We start from the raw sequence: 15,290 nt of genomic DNA on the forward strand, positions 1-15,290 counted from the left end.
TCGGGGCAGGTAGGCCTTGACCTAATGAATACTTTAACTTTCTTCGTCTGATTTGCTCTAAATGCTTTACTTTTTGAGATACAAGTCAAAAACTGAATTTTACCCTATGTTCTATTTTTAGCTTTGGCGGCCATGTTTTCTGAGGAAACAGAAAATAAAACACAAACTTTATTCTAGATAACTAACGAATCATTCAGCTTAAGTTTGGTTTAATTTGGTTCAGTAGTTTCAGAGGAGAAGATTTTTTTAAAGTTAGAAAACATGATAAACAAATTGTGTAAAATTGTCCTTAAAGGGCAATAACTCCTTAAGGGATCAATTGACAATTTTGGTCATACAAAAACTTATTTGTAGATCTTACTTTGCTGAACATTTTTGCTGTTTACAGTTTATCTTTATCTATAATAATATTCAAGATAATAACCAAAAACTGTAAAATTTCCTTAAAATTACCAATTTAGTGTCAGCAACCCAACAATGGAATGTTAGATTCATCTGAAAATTTCAGGGCTGATAGAACTTGACCTAATGAACGTTTTTACCCAATGTCAGATTTGCTCTAAATGCTTTAGTTTTTGAGATATAAGCCAAAAACTGCATTTTACCCCTATGTTCTATTTTTAGCCATGGCGGCCATGTTTTTTGACGAAACAGAAAATAAAACACAAACTTTATTCTAGATACCCTATGGATCATTCAGTTTAAGTTTGATTGGAATTGGTTCAGTAGTTTTAGAGGAGAAGATTTTTTAAAGTTTTTATTGGTGGAGGAAGCCGGAGTGCCCGGAGAAAACCACCGACCTTCGATAGGAAAACTGACAATCCTAGTCAATTAAGATTGGAGTCGAGTGCACCTGCACGAGCGGGGTTCGAACTCACGACCTCAGTGTTGAATGGCTAGTGATTACAGGGGTGTGTTTTTTTTTGTTCTTCGGTAGTGAGCCAGAAGATGTCCATTTCTGTTTTTTTTTGCATTGGGAAGATCTCCTGGCTATCTTCTACCTCTTCCTTTTAAATAGGTGGTTTAGACGGCAGAGGCACATAACAAACATGGAGTCGCTAAGTCTAAATGACATTAATAAATTTATGAATGCAACTATAATATAATGTGAGCTTTGTGACAATCGTTTTTATGGTATGGCAGCCTTAGTAGGACATCCCTGTAGGGACGATTATTAAGCTGGATAAATATAAGAACTACACGGACAACAACAGTGAGGGGACGATTATTTGATATTCTGGGGAGGAGAGGGGCAGGACGATTTTTTGCGGATTTATTATTCATTTTAATCTGTCGCTAATCATATGTCTATTTTTTCAGCTCTTACCAGGCCACTATATTCATATGTAAAATCCTCCTGTCCCCCCCCCCCCCCCACCCCCCTAAAAAAATATCAAATGGTTTTCCCCTCATTTAACACAAGTTTAACATGTTTAAATTGATTTATTGTTGGTTGCTTATTTTTAACGTCCAGTGACAAATATTTCATGCATGATCAGGAAAACACGAATTTAAAAGTCAGGTATATAATATAAAAAAGCCTTTAAAGGAGATGTGGTATGATTGCCAATGAGGCAACTATCCACCGGAGTTCAAATGAATGGATGTCAGCAATTATAGGCAACCGTACAGTTTTCAACAATGACAAACACCCATACCATATAGTCGGCTATAAAAGTCCCCGACATGAAAAATGATAAACAATTCAAACGAAAAAAATCTAACGGCCTAATTATATATAACAAAACAATTTACAAAAAATCAAATATGAGTCGACAGATATGAACCAACGACAACCACTGAACTACAGACTCCTGACTTGGGACTGGCACATAAAGAATATGGCAGGGTTAAACATGTTTGTGAGCGCTCAACCCTCCGCTTAACTGGGATAGTGGTGTATCAGTACAACACAAGAACAAACTGTAATTAGATTAACTCAAAAGATCGGTACGAGACTCACAAAACAACTAATATTAAGACAATATAGACACAAAGCACCGAAATAGAAGTATTCAGTGCAGCTGATGAAAGTTTATTCGAAGCTATTTACAACTAACACTGAAATAAATTTCCCAGATTAAAGTATCAATCAGTACACAAGCAAGGGATTTAGTCATAAACAGTCTGAGAAACACAACGACCTTGTATACCTTGTATACATGTACGTGCATATACAATTAAGGTTTTCGAAAAGTGGTGGTCCGAAGGTTTTGCCCATCGAAATTTTGCAACAGAAATAAGTTAGGACCAGCAGAGTTTCTTCAAGGACCACCAGGGAAAATGATTTTGAGAACTCTGCGATGTCTTTGCTTTATACAAAAATAATCCAGTTTGGTCACTTTAAAAAAATGGATAGACAAGATGTCCTTTTCGATCATATGCCAGACAAACATTGTCAGTTTAAGATTATTCCTGAAAGTCAAATGATCGGGGCTTTAAGCCGGATTTGTTTAGCAAAATTGAGTTAGGACAACATAAAGAAAAAAATGTCACGAACACAGCGATTTCTTCCAAACCATTTTTCTTTGTTTTTACACGTATTATATAATTGCATCATTGCCAAAACAGAGCACACTATATTACAGTCATGTCTATCGTATCGGAACTATTTACGTATCTTAATTTTCTAATGAATCATCGTAAACTTCATTTATGTCATCCAACATAAAAAAAATCAGCTGTTTTGGACGGCAAATTGCATTTTTATTTTATTGCTTCTTCTACAGAATATCTCCAGAAGAGGTCCAGATTCATTTTTTTTTACTCTTTACATTCTGGAGATGTACAGAAGAGACTAATAAAACACGCCCCAGTAGTAACTACTTAGACAACTCGGCCACCGAGGCCCCCTGCAAAAATTTGAGAAATCATGAGCGAATATAATCCCTTGACTGAACGATTTTTTTGTTTTATATCATTTTTTAAACTAAAATGAGGCAGGTGATAACACATGAGCTAACGAAGGCTATTTGTTCATTTGGATTTTGCACGTTTCCTCAACTTGTCATAAACTTTTTGGGGTATTAGTTATACAAATTTTCTGAGAATCGTCTGCTCTTTCAACATACATGTCAATCAAAATACACTTTTCACTTTTTCTATAACATATACAGGAACAAGCAATAAAAGAAATCAATAATTTTCAATTAAGGTGGTACCCAACACCTTGACTAAAACTAATTTGGCTCGTTTAATTTTCATAAAATTTTGACAGAATGTTTACTTTGACCCTTTGACAAAAATATAAAAATTTCAAAGAATTTGAACCAACCACTTTATCAGAAAAATTTCACTGGTTATATAGCAGTTTGACAAACACTAATTTTGATCATTGAGAAGCGTAATGTTTCCTTAACAAAACAACGTGATTAAAACGTTTAGCTGATTTTTACAGAGTTATCTCCCTGTAGTGTTAGGTACCACCTTAAACCAAACAACAGTGTATCCTTTTCATTTAATCTTTAAGTTAACAGTTTAAAAGTTTAATTCCCCCCCCCCTAACTTTTTGGACAAACAAACAAAAAAATGAAAATGAAAGAGGACACTGACTAACTTCTAGGCTATTATACCTAGGACATACTATATTGATTTAGTTAGTTAGTATCCTATTTCAGGGTAAGACTATTTATTTTATTTTTTTAACTTGTCACCTTTGGAAGATTGGGGGATTTTAAAATTCCTTTTGCTTTTTAAGCTCACCTGGCCAAAAGGCTAAGCGAGCTTTTCTCATTACTTGACGTCCGTCGTTCGTCGTCGTTAATCTTTACAAAAATGTTCTCCTCTGAAATTACTGGACCAAATTTAATCAAACTATGCCACGATAATTATTGGGGTATCTAGTTTAAAAAATGTGCCGAGTCTGCCAACATAGATGGCCGAAATGTCTTAAAATAGAAGATATGGGTATACTGCAAGTTTTGTCTATCATCTTGAAAACCGCTATGAAAAGAGAAAATCTAGCAGGGTCAGAAATGTTCAGAATGTTGAGATCTACCTATTGTCCATTTACGTCAAAACTGTCAGACGAATTTTGATAGGAGTTATTGCCCTTTGATGTCAATTTTATTTTTTTAATATTTTCGTCCACTATTTAAACAAGAGGCTCTCAAGAGCCTGAATCGCTCACCTGTAATTTTTTGCTTACATCTTTCATCAATGATTATTTTTGCTTTTCAATATATATTAATGAGTGGCTTAAAATGCCATTTAAATGTTCTTTGTATCTGTCATATTTTCTTCAAAGGCAAAAAAATGCATTTTACCTATGTTTCATTTTAGCCATAGTGGCTATGTATCTTGACGTACAAGGAAAGAAAATACAAAATTTATACAAGATACTCTCATTCAGCCCAAGTTTAGTTGAAATTTATTTAGCAGTTTCAAAGGAGAAGATTTTTTAAAGAAAGCAAACTAGATTAGATGAACAAATTGTGAAAAATTGTCTTTAAAGGACAAAAACTCCTTAAGGGATCAATTGACAAAATTGACCCGATTTGGCTGATAATTTCGGGGCAGGTAGGCCTTGACCTAATGAATACTTTAACTTTCTTGTCTGATTTGCTCTAAATGCTTTATTTTTTGAGATACAAGTCAAAAACTGAATTTTACCCTATGTTCTATTTTTAGCTATGGCGGCCATGTTTTCTGAGGAAACATAAAATAAAACACAACTTTATTCTAGATAACCAAAGAATCATTCAGCTTAAGTTTGGTTTAATTTGGTTCAGTAGTTTCAGAGGAGAAGATTTTTTTAAAGTTAGAAAACATGATAAACAAATTGTGTGAAATTGTCCTTAAAGGGCAATAACTCCTTAAGGGATCAATTGACAATTTTGGTCATACAAAAACTAATTTGTAGATCTTACTTTGCTGAACATTTTTGCTGTTTACAGTTTATCTTTATCTATAATAACATTCAAGATAATAACCAAAAACTGTAAAATTTCCTTAAAATTACCAATTTAGTGTCAGCAACCCAACAATGGAATGTTAGATTCATCTGAAAATTTCAGGGCTGATAGAACTTGACCTAATGAACGTTTTTACCCAATGTCAGATTTGCTCTAAATGCTTTACTTTTTGAGATATAAGCCAAAAACTGCATTTTACCCCTATGTTCTATTTTTAGCCATGGCGGCCATGTTTTTTGACGAAACAAAAAATAAAACACAAACTTTATTTTAGATACCCTAAGGATCATTCTGTTTAAGTTTGATTGGAATTGGTTCAGTAGTTTTAGAGGAGAAGATTTTTTAAAGTTAGAAAACATGATAAACAAATTGTGTAAAATTGTCCTTAAAGGGCAATAACTCCTCAAGAGGTCAATTGACAATTTTGGTCATAAAAAACTTATTTGTAGATCTTACTTTGCTGAACATTTTTGCTATTTACAGTTTATCTTTTTTGGTACATTCTGTTAGCACGGAAAAAAGAAATTTCGAGATCCTGGAAACTTTTAAAATTTGACACATAAAAAACGCATTTAAATTTTATTTTTTATGTCCTGTCGTGCCTTAAAACTTTTTCCAAGTGCACATGTTTGTTTAGTCGTATTTGTCAATTTCTTCTGATGAACCCTACAAATATGTTACAGATATTTTCAATGGAGTTGTTTCATTTTTATTATTTCAGCTAATTTTCATCCTGCCCAGGATGAAAACATGTTCAATGTAGAGAAGATGTCGTCAACACAATAGAAATTCAAACAAAGGCGTTCCTAGGATCATCTTGATCCTAAAAGGCCATATGAGCTTTTGCCATCACTTGGCTTCCATTGTCCATCCGCCTGTCTTCGTCTGTCGTTTGTCCGTCTATCGTCGTAAACTTCTTTAAAAAATATTCTTCTCTGAAAATGCTAGACCAAATGATACTAAACTTTACCTAAGTGTTCCTAAATGTCTATAATTTTAAAATTGTATTCGCGATTATGATCCATCAACAAACATGGCCGCTGTTGCTAAAAATAGAACATAGGGGTAAAAGCAAATCTGTCATGGGTAAAAATTATCAACAGGTCAAAGTCTAACTCCTCACGGCGGAATTTTCAGAAAAATCGGACAAACCATTTTGCAGTTATTAGCCTTGAAATATCTTTTTTCTCAGTTTTTGGTTCAATATAATCTTGAAAAACTGTAATAGATAGAGTGAAATTTTAAACAATAAAAATGACCAGAACAATAAAATTTACAAATTAGTACACTTCGTAGAAATCGTCAAATGACCTCTTATAGAGTTTTTGCCTTGAAATGATGATTTCTACCCTTTTGTATTTTTTTTAGAAAACTATAGTTGACAGAGAGAATCTTTCGATAGTATAAAATTAATGTTCAACAAAATATGATCTACAAATCAGACAGCATGGACGAATCATCAATTGACCTCTTATAGGGGTTGTTGCCTTTGAAAAACTAAGTTTACTCATTGTTTGCGGTTTTTTGGCAGAAACTATAATAGAGAGAGAGAGAAATTGTTAAAGCAATAGTGTTCAGCAGTAGAGTAAGATCTACAAATGCTTCACCGAATTTTTTAATTGACAGCTTATAGGAGGTTTTGCCCTTGAAAGATTATTTATCTTTCTTCTTTTTTTTTGCATTATTTGCAGAAACCATTATAAATAGAGAGAAATTGTAAATAGCAAAGATGTTGAGCACAAAAAGATCTACAAATAAGTCAACATGGCCGAAATTGTCACACTATTCATAGGATTTATTGCCATAAAATGACGTTTTATATCTCAAAAACTTTAATAGATAGGTATAAACTGTAAACAGTAAAAAGATCATCATACAAGACCTAAAAAAAGTAATGAATAAGATCTACAAATAAGCTACCATAACTGATTGCTATAAAGGAAAAAAATAAATATCAAAATGGCATGTTTTACAAGGTGAGCGATTCAGGCTTAAGAGAACCTCTTGTGTTTGTCTCCAGGGCTATTAAAGTTAAAACAATTTTATTTACATTCACGTTATAGATATTAATGACAATGCACACAAATTGATTTATTTCTAATTGTAACTGTAAATCGTGTGATATACGTTTTTTAAAAATTATTTCGCCACAGAATGTTGTGTGACGAGTATTTGCACTGTACTGCATTCAATATTACGAACGGTATTAAAAGAACACTTTATGGAGTGACCAGTATCAGGACGATTATTGGTCGTCAATGACGTAAGCAAGATTGATTGATTGATGTTTGCTTAACGTCCAGACATAATCAAGAATATATAGCACTATAAACATTGAACCATCTTGACATTTCCGTTATTCGATTGATTCTTTGAAAATCTGGATTATGGAGAAAGTTGTCAGTTACCAAACGACCCAATATCGAGTACATCGCTTACAAAGAGAATATTTCTGGATTCGAGAATAAGGAACAGACATTCTATAGAGTAATCATATTTTATTTAATAATTTGTCATTTACAGATAGTTATACAAACAATGATGAATTATACAAGCTATTCAAAATGGGCTGCTAAGAAAACAAAAGCAGTGTTTTTAGATAAAGTCATCTACGACAGAAGTCGGTGTGGGTGTTCGTAAAGTCGAAATTGGGGCGATTTTGTAACAGCTCTGTGCTATCATTGGAGTCTGGGCAATTGCAAATACCCATGCCGTTAATATTGTATATGTTGATGGCCTTTAAGTTTCCTCTGTTGAAAAACCTTATGGTGTTTACTAAATTCGTACTAAACTATTTCCCATTCTATTATTCAAGTTTAATTCACTTTGGCAAGAGGTCATAAGGTCGGACGCCATTACATGTATAGATACAAAGTCCGTCGAGTACCGATTTGTTACAATATTTGAGAAATTGCTAGACTATTCAAACCCTGACAACAACTGAAGATAATGTAAAACGTAGTCTTTTAAAACAGAATTCGCCAAATATGTTCCTGTCTTCCCTGAATGTATGTTGTTGCTCCAGCAGACAAAGCCAGGAATAATTTTTCTATAAGCGAAGAATCTTAATTGGGATTGCTTAACATTTGAAATTGGAATTCATTGCTATTTAATTAGAAGACCAACTACTTGTTTTTATAAAACAATGTTTTTTTTCCATACAAATTGCTTGTTTATTCATATAATAATTCCAAAACAGAAAGAAAAAAAGCATCGTTCAGTAACCCATGGTCACCGAGCATATGACCTCCCAATGAACTTGACATTAAGTATACTTTACCGAAACAAGAACGTCTTCTTCATGCCCGTTCTTTTTATTGATTTTTATTATTATTATCAAATTAACAAAGATGGAAATCTCAAACTGAATATATGACAAGCGTCACGTTTTCCGTTCTCCCACTGTCATCTTCCCCTTTCTCGTGTATTAACAGTTACACATAATGCTCAAGTTTTTCTCCGTTTACATATCTCAATTTACACGATGCGCACGTGCATGTTCATATTAACAGACTTTATTAGGGTTTGTGTTCCTAACCTAACACACAAAATATTTCAGCAGGTTTATGAGAAAGAACAACTGAAATCGACGAAGCACAAGTCTGATGGTCGCCATCTCGAATTGGTTCTCTTGTTTGATATGTTGGTATCTGTCCCCTTGGGTTAACAAGTTTTGCGGTCTTCGTCTTGAGAAACCAGAACATTTCTCCGATCTGAAAATAGTTACTGATTGTGTCTTTTTACTCGGCATGAAGATTGATGCATGCATAGTACATAACGCTTACCATGGCGATGCATCTATTCTTGCTTTGGTTGGGATTCATGCGATTCTCTCGGGTTTATTCCAAATGGATATATCGGAATATTACTGTTTCATCTTGATAATGCTAACTTAATTTTAAAGAAGCCACGTTCATCGCTGCTTTTTTAAAGAGGTCTTTTCTTTAGCGCTTTCGCTATAAAAGAAATCACGATAGAAAAATTAATTTGGGATCATCAGATTTTGAAAGTAATTAAAATTTGAAAACGAATTTTGCAGTATTTAGTTTTCTTTTCAACCAACATATTATGACAGCAATGGAGATCTGAATAAAGAAGGTTGTGTCGGCAGAGTGCTGGGCAGTTCATATCTTGTCGAAGGCTATAGCTTGACGCAAAAGTGTGATTCCTCCAAGAATACCATGTTCTATATACATCAAAGATCTGTCTAAATTTGAAAAATAGTAGCTCCACGCGAGTTTTACAGAAACTTTTCCCACTTTGACAATGACTGTAAAACGTTTTTTCTCCTTCCCCGATTTTCAAGTGGTATGGGCGTAAGGCAACCAACAGTCAATCATTCAATGCCAACCGATAAAACATGCAACATTTACATGTATGATGCTAATGATGGATGGCTGTGTAGCGTACAGTGCATATTCAGGACGAGAACATGTGTGATCATGTGTGGGTAACCTGCCTGAAACTCATATGTCATGTATGTTGTGTACCAAGACATATTTAGATATAAATAGATGTGGTATGAGTGCCAATGAGACAACTCTCCATCCAAGTCAAAATTTATAAAAGTAAACCATTATAGGTCAAAGTAAGGTCTTCAACACAGAGCCTTGGCTCACACCGAACAGTAAGCTATAAAGGGCCCCAAAATTACTAGTGTAAAACCATTCAAACGGGAAACCAACGGTCTAATCTATATAAAAAACGAAAAACAAGAAACACTTATGAACCACATGATCAACAAACGACAACTACTGAACATCAGATTCCTAACTTAGGACAGGTGCATACAATTTTAGTATATATTCAAAGTCAAAAGTTTTATATATAAACTTGAACAATATAAATAATTTATCTTACATTTAAGGACAAATAACAGATGACGGGTATAAAAAAAAACGGTTAAATATCAAATTCTTGCATTAGGATGTGCATTTGTTGTACAATTTAAGATTGGATTATTTCCCTTATGCCAAGTACCATTTTTGATAATTGATAAAGAACGATAACTCTGTCGGACTTGTCGCTGATTAGCGTGATGAGTAACACTAGATACACAGAATATCAGTTGATTGTCGTCACAAGCAACAGATGTTTGCTGGAAATCTATCTGATTTATTCAGATGAAAGTTTGTGGAATTAATTACATCTTTGTTAAACTTCTATTAAACCAGATGTTGTAAGTGAATACTTCTCATCCCATTGTTCAAAACGCGACCGTCAGTGAAAACACCTTTTAAAGCACGGAACTGAAAAGGATGAAGTTTCTTTTCCATTCTTGTGCAATATGAATTGACAAAATACGTGAGATGTACGATTTAAGTGGACATTGAGCTGTCCATCTTGTGACAACATACAAGTGTTTTTCTTTAATGTCTTTTTTTAGTTTATATAGCGTCAGAAAATAAGTTTTTAATGTTATTACTACATAGAGTTTGTTCGTATCAGAACATTTTTCATGTTTTAGGTTTGATTTAATTAATATGACACAAGGATTACGTTGTTAACCGTTACACACCTGCAGCGAGACAAATGATGAATGTACGACAACGAGGGTGTCACACCGCAGTTATATTTATTCCTGATAAGTGAAATGTTTTATATAAATTCATGACTCGGATGTGAAAACAAGGCAAAAACAACGACACAGTATTCCAGGTAGATTTATGAAAAGGACACTAACGTATAGCAATTTTTGAACTGTCATGTAAATAATTAATACCTCGGCAGGAAATTTAGGGTAAGGTGTTTGTCTTTCGTTACATATAGTTTCAACTGACAGCTAGTTATTTATGTATAAACACGCACAACGTTGACTTTAGTTATTATAAAAGTCGTTTACAGTGAATAGAAAGTGGAAACCGTAACAAAAGGCTAGAATTGGTTTAACATAAGTAAATAACTCGACTGAAAAGAATCCATTATTGTTAACAAAAGAAGATTCAACTATTCATAAATCTCATGCCAATAAATGTTAATCCCCGGATAGTTGTTAATGATTGGCAGATTTGATTGATGGTTGGAATAGATCGTAAAGTACTGAAGCGGGGAGGAGTCGCCAATCATAACAAACCAGCTGATTGGGTCGAGTTTGTGTGAAACCCAACACCAGTAGGGCATGATCGCTGGCATGCACTCTTTTCTAAGCTAAAACGATATTTTATCCACAGATTAAATAGAACAACGAAGGAAAGATAGACATTATTTCACATGGCATTCGTGAGAAGGAAAGATTTGTTGATAACGTACATTATCTATGTCTAACTCGTTCTCTTGAGAGATGCAGGAATATTTACTTGATGCCAACAGCGGTGGGAGGAGAAGTCGTGTATATTATGGGGATTTAATTCGCATTTAAGTGATCAGTTAAATATTAAAGACTATTAATTGCAACTTATGTAATTTACCAGTTATAATTACTATGGAATTGACAACACGTGTGGTGTTGGCAGGCTTTATGTGTTTATTTCTGCCGAAGGGATTGTATATGTTCGGTACGGAAATAGTCCGAAAATGTGACCCTATCCGAATAGAAATGTGCAAGGGATTAGGATATAACGTTACGGGTATGCCGAATCTTGTCGGACACGATTTACAACAGGACGCCGAGTTACAACTGCAGACATTTACCCCATTGATACAATACGGGTGTTCTAAACAATTGAAGTTTTTCTTGTGTTCTGTTTACGTTCCAATGTGTACAGAGAAAGTCATGGACCCCATTGGACCGTGTAGACCAATGTGTACTAATGTTCAGAAACGTTGTAGGCCAGTATTGAATGAATTTGGATTTCCGTGGCCAGCGGCATTGAATTGCTCAAAATTTCCACCCAAAAACGATCAAAATCATATGTGTATGGACGGTCCGGGGGAGGAAGATGATCCCTTACCTCGTCGTCCTGGAAGACCGAAGCCAGGATCGCATTCGAAGCCTGGCCAGCCTGGACTCCATCCAATGTACCCAACTCAAATTCCGTCCATTCCTATGGACTGGAATATAATCAGTAGCTTAAAATGTATGCATTATAGACACTCCGAAATGTACACATACATAAACCGAACGGACAGATGTGCACTACAATGTGGATACCATGATGCATTCAGCAGCGAGGACAAATATTTCGCAGACATTTGGATGGCTATTTGGGCCGGATTATGTTTTGTATCAACTCTTTTCACAGTGCTAACATTCATCATAGAAACACATCGATTCCGTTATCCAGAAAGACCCATAATTTTTCTATCCATGTGCTTTAACATTTTCAGCATTGCATTTATAGTTAGACTCATTGCAGGGCGGGAATCTATAGCATGTGACAAAGACCCAACAGTGACAAGTCCACAAAATGGACTAGGAATTTTAATCCAAGAAGGCTTAGAAAACACAGACTGTGCTATAGTATTTTTATTATTATACTTTTTCGGTACTGCCGCTTCGCTCTGGTGGGTGATTTTAACATTGACATGGTTCCTGGCAGCAGGACTAAAGTGGGGCCACGAGGCCATCCAAATTCACAGTAGCTACTTTCATTTAGTGGCTTGGGCCATTCCGGCCATTAAAACAATAGTTATATTAGTGATGCGTGATGTGGACGCTGATGAATTGACTGGTGTTTGTTATGTGGGGAATCAGAACACGCGAACTTTATTGGGGTTTGTTATTGCCCCTTTACTAGTCTACCTCTTCATTGGAATAACTTTCCTAGTCGCTGGTTTTGTAGCTTTATTTAGAATCCGAAAACAAGTGCGAAACGATGGAGTTAAAACAGACAAACTAGAAGTGCTAATGATCCGAATTGGAATTTTTTCCGTCTTATATACTGTCCCAGCAGCTTGTGTAATAGCGTGCTTGTTTTATGAATATACAAGCAGGGACTCGTGGTATTCGAAATATTCCACAAATTCACCAAAGATTGAAATTTTTATGTTGAAAATATTTATGTCGCTTGTTGTTGGAATTACAAGCGGCATGTGGGTATGGTCTTCGAAAACAATCAATTCTTGGAGGAATTTCGTTGGGAAATTATGTATAAGCAAAAAACCGGAACGAAAACAGTACGAATACCGTATTCCACAACAACATTACCAACAGATTCCTATTAAACAAAACAGGGCAATTCGGGTAGATAAAACAAAACGTTATATAAAGACAGACAGCGAGACAATAGTCTAGGCATGGTTTGTTTTATATATATATATTACGTTATACGGCTGGGCTATTTGTTGTTTCCGTTATGTGTTGCGTTATACGTTAAAAAAACATTTGTGAAATACTCGTATCAACTTTATAAGTTGGTGGATAAACTCCAAGGGTAATATTTTGTGTGTGTATTATTAAACTCTATTAACGAGAATTCTGTTAAATCAAAGCTTTTCTCTCATAATGTTGATTGTGTTCAAACTACCATCATTCATTGATAAATCTGTTCAAGTCTGTGGAATTACAACCATGATACAAAACAGCGGGGTTTAAGCCATATGGATCTTTCAGAAAACAAAAACAGGAAAAGGCTACCCGCAGATTTTCGTTAAAGATTTATGGGGATATCTACTTTCATAGTTTCTGACAGTTATATTTTGCATCTAAGATATTGGCAACATGCTACATGCAACTCCATTAACTAGGTAAAAAAATCACTTTACGCTCCCCCAATAGATTTGAAAATCTCTCTCTACATCTCAGTGGTATGCGATGCATTTTAATGTGTATTGTAGAACTGCCTCAGTATTAAAGGGTCAAAGGTTTTTATTATCTGATTATAAACATGCATGCCAGGTTTAAGTCGTTAAAATTGGAAAATTGTTAACACGTTTCAATTTTGAATAATTCTTCCCAGTTTTGTTCGAATTTTTCTACTTTATCAAGATTATTTGGAATGTGAAGTTGATAAAAATTTGACGTTTAGAAAGAATTAAGTTGTAAATTAAGAATTTAGTTTTATAAAAACAATTTTTGGATGATTGTTCGCGTGATCAATCTATAACTTTTCAGTTCAATACAGGCAGCATTTGAATAAAGGCACATTGTGAAGCAGTTGTTTATATAAAACAAGAATTGCCTAGTTAACTGAGTGCAGTTATGTAGAATTGTTTTCATTGGGGAATTTAAGCTTGACTTCATTATTCTGAAAGATTGGGGCTAAGTAAAAACAGTGAATCGAAATATAATTTAGAAAATCTGGGTAGAAATAATTTTATTTTGGCTGTGCTGTGAACTACACTAAACTATATCAAAGGTTGATATTCATAAGTAACTATAAATAATGATCTATTGTATAAACAGCCGTTCAAGTAGAACATCTCATTATTATGTTATTTTTCATATTTTTGCATTGTTCAAGATCCCTTATTATTGTTCATTATTTTCATATCTTGTTATTTATGGTCAGAGATAAAAATGTCAAATTTAAAAGACTTTTGCCTTCTAGTTTTTCATGCATCTACCCCTTATCTCTACCCCCTTATCGCCACCTCTAGATCGGCCGAGCGTGTGAGACCAACATATCCGATTTTGTTGACATATTATTATATATGGCTTAATAGAATATAATAGTCTGTTATTATGAACATTTAAATATATTCACTAGTGTCATGAAGGTGGAGTTAAATAGTTTTGTTACCTTTCTAAATCCAATTTTACAAAGTTTCCTTCCCAATTCATAAATCTATGTCACTATAATGGTGGCAGGAAAATGTTTTGTTACCATTTTGAAAAGATATTTTTTCTCCCAATTCATTAAACTGTCGCGAAGGTTGTGACGAGATTTATCTTACTTAATACCTTAATACTTCTTGCAAAGTGTTCTCCTAATTTTAAGTTTAACTATTCTGCTTCTATGACTTGCTAAATGCACTTAAACATTAGCTTTCCAAATAGTTTAAATGATGTTTAAGTATCCTGCCATACTGTTGACTGTTTATTCCCAACCTGAGATGAAATACACATAATTTGTAAATCTCATCGTTTAATGTAGGTCGAAACCATTCAAATCTTTCACATATTTAAAAGGAGCTTGTGTGCAACTTAGGAAGAATGTGAAAGATTTATCATGTTAAAGAAGTAAACACAGCCCAACGCAAATAGATATCTCTGTCAGTTTAACGAAAAATATCCAGTTTCTAATTTATGTGAAAGCACTGGGTTGTAATACAACTTAGCAGCTGGTATTAAAATATGTTGTTTTAAACAAAGAAAATTCCAATAATATTCTAAACACATTTCATCAGTTTTCAATTGTTTAGTGTAAATGTTTTGTCAATAATTAATTTTTAATCAAGAATGGAAAGTTATATGCTTTTTGGAATCACTTTAGATGGAACAAGGGCTGGTTTTATGAGTTTTAAGCTCCCCGATTCCAAGTGAATATAAAGATGTGG

The 15,290-nt window shown here is 34.1% G+C and overlaps 1 protein-coding gene across 1 annotated transcript; it reads left to right on the top strand.

Moving 5' to 3' along the window:
- Window positions 1-10,389: 10,389 nt before the first annotated feature.
- Window positions 10,390-14,327, top strand: LOC127726697 (frizzled-4-like). Its single transcript, XM_052234148.1, has one exon. It carries the CDS (start codon window positions 11,335-11,337, stop codon window positions 13,084-13,086), a length of 1,752 nt encoding a protein of 583 aa, XP_052090108.1. The 5' UTR covers window positions 10,390-11,334; the 3' UTR covers window positions 13,087-14,327.
- The last annotated feature ends 963 nt before the right edge of the window (window positions 14,328-15,290 follow it).

The sequence above is a fragment of the Mytilus californianus genome, unplaced genomic scaffold (assembly GCF_021869535.1).
Source record: "Mytilus californianus isolate M0D057914Y unplaced genomic scaffold, xbMytCali1.0.p SCAF_18, whole genome shotgun sequence".
In the NCBI taxonomy this organism is placed as follows: Eukaryota; Metazoa; Mollusca; class Bivalvia; order Mytilida; family Mytilidae; genus Mytilus; species Mytilus californianus.